Below are 10,350 nucleotides of genomic sequence, written 5' to 3'. Positions count from 1 at the left end.
ATAGTGGGATTGACCGTCTGAAAAGGCGAGCATGTTTGGTGGGACGAGAAGTCGAGCGTCCTAACCACCGGGCCCAACAGATTGATATGTTTCGTTAATGTTCTTCTTATCTACTCCATTTTTTCTCTCCATCCAACTGTCTTATCTGTCTGTTTTCCTGTTCGTATACAAGATGGTGAAATATCAGAAATCAATGAGTAAACAGGGCAATAATGAGAAATGTATTAGTTATTGGACTTCATACATTCATATAAAATAGAAAGTAGTATATGTGTTTTTGTAGTCCTAGTGTCTCGCTTTCTCCAGATGTGTCTGTCGGTATAGCATATGGTCACTGTGACATGCTGGTCAAAGTTCAGTGGTCCTGATGGGAGGGCTTCCTTTTCTAATGAAGCATGTGTTACTGATATTGTGTGATGTAATTCAGTTTAACGACCCCAAATATATGATAATGCTGGATTTTGTAACAGTAAAGTTTTTGTCATTTCCTGATAAACTAAACTACTCACCAGGTGAAAGTTTTTGGTTGTTTTTTTATATGAATCGATTTTTATTTTAACTGTTGATCATATTATACATAGATTCAAAGTAAAAAAAAAGTGTTTAGTTACAAGAAAATGATTTTTCCTGAAGTATGTGTTTTGAAAATAAATAATTGCTAAAAGTAAAGTTTATAATTTGAAATCCCTTTTATGTGTAATAGGTGTTGTATTCATAGATCAAACATTCACATTGACTTGCATCGTAATGTTAAACCTTAGAAGGTGCAGTTATTTATGATTTGGTCATAATTTTTTAATCAATATTTACCTCGCACAGAGGAATTAAGGATTAACTCAAGTAAATCCAGGATAAGTATTCCACAACAAGCTGGTTTATTAGAAGAAATTTCTTGCTCCCAAATGGGCAGATTTTACACGCCTTAAGATTTAAAATAACTTTGTATATTATTGAAGTGATAAACTAGAGGGAAGGCAGCTAGGCAACAGCACCCACTGCCATCTCTAGGCTACTCTAATCGAACAGTGTGATTTCACCATCTCTCTTATGATGAACCAACAGCCCAAAGCATGGAACATTTTTCTTTTGCGATAATGGTACGTAAACCATGGACTCTTAGATCCAAAAACCGACATGCTAATTACTAGACCACACCACGCCCTATAAGATAAATAAAAGAACTGTCTCATGTGTAAAACTACAATAATAATGGTGTTAAACAAAAACTAGTCTGACAGTTTTTGTTATTGGCAAATTCTCAATGAAGTTCCGAATTTTGAGTGGATAGTACAGGTCGTACATGATGCTCAGAGCTACGTTATAAAACTTTCAATAGCCTCATTCTTCAGAGGTGATCGTTGTTAATAAATACGAGTTATTTTTTTCTTCATCCACTAAAGGTTTCTATTCAACCATGATGTCCCATTTTAATGATTTTAACAAAGACAAATGTCTTACCATTACAAATATTATTCATCTGGAAGAACATAAGTAAGATCTTCAGTTGAAGTCGCTTTATAACATATATCTTATTCGAATCAGTCCTCTTACCAGTAAGACAATAAGCTAACCATTTCTCAGAACAAGTTACTTAATGTTGGTATCGGACTGTTCTTCAAGGTTACTTTCATTAACAGTGTGGGTTAGACTGCTTAATATTATGATATATTTATTTCTATCAGTTTTCATTTGTGTTATATGTATTATTTTGCATTGTTAGCATAGTATATGATTTTAGGATTAACCTAATAAATCTTTTAAGCTGACCGCAAATCGTGAGATATTATTGGGATTACGGCCGAAAATATCGCTAACAGCGAGTATACATACACAACTGATAAAATCACGTATTATGATCATTAAAGGTAAGAAAATAATAACAGTATATCAAATTAACAATATTCGTTACTGGGATAGTTTGGGGTTCTAATCTATATAGGTAACTTGGCTTGATTAGAGGTTAATATTAATTAACATTATAACTACTGTCGGTCCGCCACGACAAATACTGAAATTAAATACTTTAGTTGGGTGGTTGTTGTTATTGTTAAGCTATACAGGCTCTGCCCGTCATGCGTATCGAAACCCGATGTTTAGCGTCGCAAGCCTAGAGACATTCTGCTGAACCACTGTGGGCAAAAAACGTAAATTGAGCATATTGTTATTATACATGGTGTCGGCCCGTCGAAACAGGCGAACAGTTAATAATTTTAACCGAGAGAATTAGTTATCATTTTGACTACTATTATAGACATTTCCGGCCCATCGCAACAAGTCGAACAGTTAATAATTTTAACCGAGAGAATTAGTTATCATTTTGACTGCTATTATAGACATTGCCGGCCCATAGCAACAAGGCGAACAGTTAATAATTTTAACCGAGATAATTAGTTATCATTTTGACTGCTATTATAGACATTGCCGGCCCATAGCAACAAGTCGAACAAATTAATTATTTTTGGTTACTTATTTGAAATTGACTGTTAATTTAAGTTATAGTCAGTATTTGTCCATCACACCAAGATTTATTAAATAATCGTTTTAACGAACTTACGTACTCCAGTTGTGACTACTATTACCGATAGACGACAGTTGATCGATTTGGGTAAATGTCATAATATACTAATAGTTATTTTTGCGAAGGAAGAGTGTTACTTCTTAACAGCTTAAGACGCTTAGTAGATACAAAATTTATTGCAACCAATGCATCTCCGCCCGAGTGATGATTTTAATGATCCACGTCCATTCCCCATTTTCTGCTTGACAGCGCGTGCCACGAGCGTCTGCTTCATCCTTCTAACGCTCCAACCCACATCCCTGCTAACGCACTAAACACAACTTACTACTTTTTTTCCCCACTAACAGTCTACATGACTTTCACCTTGTATCCTCCGTGATCGTCAGCTTTCACTCTTATTTCTTCGACTAGGATTACTTTTTAATGGGACAGCAAAACTACATTAATATCAAATGGGTATCCGTTGTAGTTGGTGGGGCCTATGAATCGGCAAGTGAGAATAGCAACAATGGCAAGCTGAGATTGGTCCCCATCTAACGGGACCCAGGGGAAAAGACTACAGCAGGAATCAAAGTCAGGCAGACTGTCTCCGTATATGGATAACGAGTCAGCTTAATGCAGGTTTTCTTATGTCCTGTGGGATCGAGGCTACCGACTGAAACCACCATGTTTTGGCTCGTCAGTCGCCTCGCTAAAGCAGTACTCTCAACACACTTCGGTTTTCTCATAGGACTTGGCTACATTAATGGACTATCTAATGGCTAGTTATTAATGCATAGAAGTGGTAAATCACTATTGGAAACTCGCTAGATGGAGAGTAGCCAGAACTATTACTCTTAAACCCGCGTTGAAGTGTTTAATATTTCAATACAACTCAAAATGCAATTTCGAGGCATTAGAAAGAAGGAGTCAAGTTGTTTGATGCTCGAAATGTAGACGTTTCGGTATTTATTATGACTTTGATCAAACAGTCTTGTTTGTGATATTTTCACTACATATAGACGTTTCGGTTCTTGTTACGACTTTGATCAAACAGTATTGTTTGTTGTATCTCCATCAGATGTAGACGTTTCGGTTCTTGTTACGACTTTGATCAAACAGTATTGTTTGTTGTATCTCCACCAGATATAGACGTTTCGGTTCTTGTTACGACTTTGATCAAACAGTATTGTTTGTTGTATCTCCACCAGATGTGGACGTTTTGGTACTTGTTACGACTTTGATCAAACAGTATTGTTTGTTATATTCTTGAGTTTTTTTTTCGGTCTTATAATATGAATAATTAGCTGGAGTACCCGTCCTCTGGACAGAAGTTACATAAATTCATGATGAATGAAAGGTTATCTTAAGACAAGAAAAGTTGCTTCCCTTATATATAATTGTCAAAAACTCAAAAAAAACTTGTATGTATCTCCACAGGGCATCAAAAAACCCTCATGCCAAATTTGGTGAAGATCCATCCACACCTTGCGAAGTAGTTACATGGAGATCAACAGATCTATATTATATTCATATAGATTAGTATTAATTTTCGCTTACACCAAGTTGTGTGTTTAAAGCGAAACTAAGAATCAACCTAGTAACAAGTATAGATAATCAACTATAGTTTTCTTACATTCTTACTCATAAAGATTAGCATGCATTGTTTCATCAGTTGGGTATCTATTGCTGTTAACGATAGTTTATAATCACTCTACACAGACCAACGTCTTCTTTACCTGAAACTATTTTGAACGATTCATTTCTTTCCAGAAATGAATCCTTTAAAACTAACATAGTACAAAGCAGTCACTGTCTACATAAAACACCTGTGTATTTTGTACCTTTCCTCGATCAGCACTATTCCTTGATTGTACCAGCCCGTAGAGTGGAAACAATTTCATTTCAAAACGGTTTCGCCAGCGAGTTGTCTTCTCCTCATAATCCGTATTGAGTATTGCAAGAAAAACAGATGAACAGGGAACTTTCTAAATTGAACGAAGAGTACACGTGAAAGTGTCAAACTTTTATCCATATAAATTTGGTATTGTTCCTTTATTGTATATTTAACTTTTACGTTAGGTTATTTTGCACGATATTGTGTGTTTATCTACTATCATTTATTACGTGTTTTCTTAATATATCTTGTTTCGTTATTTCGTTCCTTTGTTATTTACTGATTGGGTGACTAAAGTTTGTGGGGTTTGAGTGTTCAGTTTTTTTTTTTTTTAGTTTATAATTTACGTGATTTAATTAATATTACAATAGTTTCCAGTTCTTATTAAATACACAGTATCACTTGGTAAAAAATGTTTTTAAGTCCTGACTTCCAGATAAAAATATAAGATATCTATATATTCAGGTCTCTACTTGTCCAGAACTCTGTCTCTCTAGCTATTTCTTCGGATTTGCAGGTGTCTCGTTGATCTAGCGTTCTAGATAGCTAATGACCATATCGGCCTATCCATCAACTTCACAGAAACTTCCCCCGGAAATAATGAAACGTCAATTGGACAAATGCTGAGTAAATAGTGGACTAAGAGAATAGTTTACCGAATAAATCCCTAGCCATAATGACTATTACTTTTCCGAAGTAAAACCTCTTGATGTTTGTTTTCTTTCGCCATCTATATATACTTTTACAAAACCAAGAGAATAGGTTGATAAAAAATAACAATCTTTCCACAGTTATAACTTTGTCTTTAGGAGAGAAAAAGTTGTATCAGAAAAAAACACACATAAAGAACATAAAACGTTTAAACACGTGATACTTTTATTGTTTGTAATCTGATTACACTGAAATTACATTTTACATTTTTTTTAAGTTTTTTGTTTTTAGATGATATGACAAAATATTTATTTTCTGTTCTGACTCTCACTAGGTCTCTTTAATCTTCTGAAATACCATTATACATAGTGTATCTCATTTATATAACTTCAAATCTAGCTAAGAATTTTATTTTCTTATACTAGACTATGTATTACTTTCAAGTCTAAAATAACTCGATGTATTCTTGACACACTTGCTGTGCTGTAAAATTCTTTGACTTTCAGGTCTAAAATAACGCTATGTATTTCTGACACACTTGGCGTGCTGTAAAATTCTTTGACTTTCAGGTCTAAAATAATGCTATGTATTCCTGACACACTTGCTGTGCTGTAAAATTCTTTGACTTTCAGGTCTAAAATAACGCTATGTATTCCTGACACACTTGCTGTGCTGTAATATTCTTTGATTTTAAGTGTGTCAGGAATACATAGCGTTATTTTAGACCTGAATTTTACAGCACAGCGGAATACATAGCGTTATTTTAGACCTGAAAGTCAAAGTGACACACTTGCTGTGCTGTAATATTCTTTGACTTTCAGGTCCCTCTGCTTAGGGACGTGTGGGTGTTATAATGTAACGGTCAGTCTCACTATTCGCTTGTAAAGAGTAGTCTAAGAGTTGGCGGTGGGTGTTGTTCGAATTCCGTCCCTAAGCATACTCGTCGTTTCAGCCGTGTGGGTGTTATAATGTAACGGTCAGTCTCACTATTCGCTTGTAAAGAGTAGTCTAAGAGTTGGCGGTGGGTGTTGTTGACTAGCTGCCTTTCCATCTAGTCTAACACTTGAAAATTAGGGACGGGTGTATAGATGGCCCTCGAGTAGCTCTGCGAAAAATTTAAAAGAAACTAACTAAACATAACACTTTACCAAAACTAACTCTTGATATTTTACAATAACACATTATTAAAGCTAACGCTTGATATCCTACAGTAATACTTAGTATCCTATAGTAACACGTTACCAAAGCTAGCACATTATATCCTACTCACGTTACCAAAGCTAGCACTTGATACTCTACAGTAACACGTTACCAAAGCTAGCACTTGATACTCTACAGTAACACGTTACCAAAGCTAGCACTTGATAGTCTACAGTAAGACTTGGCATGGCCTGGTGGTTAGGGCACTTGACTCGCAACTTGAGAGTCGCGGGTTCGAATTCCGTCCCTAAGCATACTCGTCGTTTCAGCCGTGTGGGTGTTATAATGTAACGGTCAGTCTCACTATTCGCTTGTAAAGAGTAGTCTAAGAGTTGGCGGTGGGTGTTGTTGACTAGCTGCCTTTCCATCTAGTCTAACACTTGAAAATTAGGGACGGGTGTATAGATGGCCCTCGAGTAGCTCTGCGAAAAATTTAAAAGAAACTAACTAAAACAATGCTTATGCACCTTTTTTATATGAATTAAAGTTACCTTAATGTCTACACTTAGCAATATGTATACTTACAGCTACTGAAATAAAATATCACTTCAATTTCGATATCGTTCTATTCCATGTTACCATAACTACATTATATCCTACAGTAACATATTTCCGTATCTAACACTTGATATTCTCCAGTAACACTTTACCAAAACTAACTCTTGATATTTTACAATAACACATTATTAAAGCTAACGCTTGATATCCTACAGTAATACTTAATATCCTATAGTAACACGTTACCAAAGCTAGCACTTGATACTCTACAGTAACACGTTACCAAAGCTAGCACTTGATACTCTACAGTAACACGTTACCAAAGCTAGCACTTGATACTCTACAGTAACACGTTACCAAAGCTAGCACTTGATAGTCTACAGTAACACGTTACCAAAGCTAACACTTGATACTCTACAGTAACACGTTACCAAAGCTAGCACTTGATACTCTACAGTAACACGTTACCAAAGCTAACACTTGATACTCTACAGTAACACGTTACTGTGCCTATCACTTGATATTCCAACCTAACAGTTACCGTAGCTAACAATTCATATCCTACAGTAACTTATTGCCTCAGCTAAATTTTAATTCCCTACAACAACGTGCTACCCGAGTTCAAGCTGTATACATACTACCATAACATTTTACCTCACCGCATTTGAAATTGTACCAAAGCATGTTACTTCAAGTAACAGTTCACATCATACTAAGTATTACATTAACTAATACCTTACTTTCTACTGTAACACTTATAATAACTTTTATATTTTGATATTGTTTTGCAATATGTTACCTCGGTTATTATATAACTTACCATACCTTATTCCATCAGCCAACATTTGATATCATTTTATTGATGTTCTACATACTTTATTTCTTCAGCTAACAGTTGTAATGAAATTCTACCCATCATTACTGTTTCAGCTAACATTTAGTATCACATTATTGTACGTTACCACGACATACTACAATACCGTGTTGCTTCAGCCAACATTTGATATCACATTGTTGCATGTTTCCATGTTATTCTACATACTTTATTTCTTCAGCTAACATCACAGTTGTAATGAAATTCTACCCATCATTACTGTTTCAGCTAACATTTAGTATCACATTATTGTACGTTACCACGACATACTACAATACCTTATTTCTTCAGCCAACATTTGATATCACATTGTTGCATGTTTCCATGTTATTCTACACACTTTATTTTATCAGCTAACATCACAGTTGTAATGAAATTATACCCATCATTACTGTTTCAGCTAACATTTAGTATCACATTATTGGACGTTACCACGACATACTACAATACCGTATTGCTTCAGCTAATATTATAACACATTACCATGATATTCTACTAAACCTTATTGCTTCAGACAACGTTTAAAACATTGTAGCATGTTTCCCCAACTGGCTATTCTGCTATAACATCTAGTTTCACAAATATATTACTTGATTTAGCCAATTCTTAGTGGCCCAATGTAAGAAAATGTAGCTTATCGTTCCTACAACAATACTGATCTGTTTATAACCCCAATGGCTAGCTTATTTACATATAAGATGGTTTATCTTGTTTTATCTACAGGTCTGGTTCCAGAACAGAAGAGCTAAGTGGAAGAAGAGGAAGAAGACCACTAACGTCTTCAGAAACCCTGGGGTCCTCCTACCATCCCACAGTTTGCCTCCTCTAGGTTTTATGAGCGACGGGCTTTGCTCCTTCGGACCCGGCCCGGACACGCGCTGGTCCATGGCCGCAGGTATGACTCAGATGGGCTCTCCACCGCTGACGCTAGGTCCACCAAGCCTTTCTAGGCAATCTGGCCTCGGCCAGTCTTTATCCACCCCTTCCATGACCGGAATCAACCAGTCAGGAGTTCCGTTAAATCATGGTCCTTTGGCTGGATCGGTCACCACTACAGGATACCAGACTCATTACGGTCTTAATACGCTCAACTCACCGTCTGGGGTAGCAGCCCCCCACGGTCTCGGTCCAGTGACGGCTGGAATGGCCATGGCAGCAGCATCACCGCCTAATTCTAGTTCATCTACTCCACCTCAGCTGTCCGCTGCTTGCACCATGTCGATGCAAGGACTCGATCCGGGAGCTTGCAACGGCGAAATAGACGTGTGGAGAGAAACCAGTATCACCACGTTGAGACGGAAGGCCATAGAACACACAGCAACTATGTCGGTGTTTAGGTGAAATTCATAACTATACTGCGGTCTTGCTTCTTTCGTTTAAAGGAGGGAATTCTGAACTTTCATGGGCTTCTCATAGGTTAGACTTAGCCCACAAGAAAGATGTAGATTTTTACTTATTTAGAAGACATTTTTCAAGAACTCTATTAGATCATCATGAAACTCTGTAGTGTTTAACATATAACTTAGTGTGTACACCGTATATAGTTGTGTGTGTGTTGATTAATGTTTCGTTGTACTTAAGGCCACCAAATCATGCTTCTGTAGGCCTCCGTTACCACAAAATTTATTATGAAGCACATCTGTTATATTGTGTAGTAAAACATGTACATCAGTAGAAAAGTATATATACGGTAGAGTGAAGGTGAAAGCATTGGGTGATTTTCATTTTTATTTTGTAACTCTCATACAATCAGTTTATATATAGTTACAACCACATTCATAAAGACAATAAAATAGTTACGAACTGGTTAAAATAAATATATGTATATATTACAATAAAACATTTGGGCTGTTGACTGTAATTTAAGTAATTATATTTTAATTATTCAATTATAAATCGACATTCAAGGAAAATTTATTTAACTATGTTCAAACACACACAGAGAAGTATCTAATTCACGGTGAAACTAAAACCATTAACTTAACGAATGTCAAGTTTTTATTGCAAATTCTAATAACTGAATCAACATTTATATCAATACTATTAGATAAAACTAAAACTATTGTTTATTGGCTTAGAACTAAGCGCGTTTATACTTGTCGATAAACGATATCATAAGCACTATGTTATGTTGCTGATATCACCCCTAAAGGCGATAGAATATTTGACGTTACAAATATTTTAACCCTAAAATTTTTATAGCTTATGCGAACTTAACACAGACATTAGCACTTTCAAATCCGTCAATTTACACGCGGGATTTTATTCGTTCTTTAATAAGGTAGTAATAAGAGATATTAATAAAATGTACACATTTGTATCTGCAAGCTATGTATGAAGAACCGTTAAGTATTATCCGTGATTTTACAAACAAATTATCACAAGTCCGATGCCCTTACATAAGAAAATCTAAAAATATTTTTAGCGACTTTTCAGCTATAGGACTATGCCAGGTGATCAGGAATATTAATCCGATTTACATGTCTCTCGAATTGATTTAATTTTTTTTTAAATTAAGGTAGAGGTATTGAATTAATTCTAATTTGTCAACTCGTCATAACTCCAAAGAGAATATTGAGCCTTTTGTGGTATTAATTGAAAAATGTATAAGAACCTATCAAAATTAAACGAAACTTAGCCAACCTGATGGAAGATAATGAACATGAACATTTGTTAAACAAAACCAAACAACTTTCTCGTTGCCCTTCTTGATCACGAACCATTTTAAGACAT

At 35.5% G+C, this 10,350-nt stretch overlaps 1 protein-coding gene across 2 annotated transcripts in view; it reads left to right on the top strand.

Annotated features, from left to right (window-relative positions):
* The window catches only part of LOC106462370 (homeobox protein orthopedia-like), a 22,725-nt gene extending 13,330 nt beyond the window's left edge, over positions 1-9,395 (top strand). For both annotated transcript variants that reach the window (XM_022389612.1, XM_022389611.1), the window contains exon 3: positions 8,341-9,395. In XM_022389612.1, the coding sequence (XP_022245320.1) occupies positions 8,341-8,958 (618 nt within the window). In that variant the 3' untranslated portion in view covers positions 8,959-9,395. The remainder of the gene's footprint in view (positions 1-8,340) is intronic.
* Positions 9,396-10,350: the final 955 nt, after the last annotated feature.

Source organism: Limulus polyphemus, unplaced genomic scaffold, assembly GCF_000517525.1.
Source record: "Limulus polyphemus unplaced genomic scaffold, Limulus_polyphemus-2.1.2 Scaffold1152, whole genome shotgun sequence".
Taxonomy (NCBI): Eukaryota; Metazoa; Arthropoda; class Merostomata; order Xiphosura; family Limulidae; genus Limulus; species Limulus polyphemus.
The sequence above is the reverse complement of the archived record's forward strand: the minus strand, read 5'-3'. Positions and strand labels throughout refer to the sequence as shown.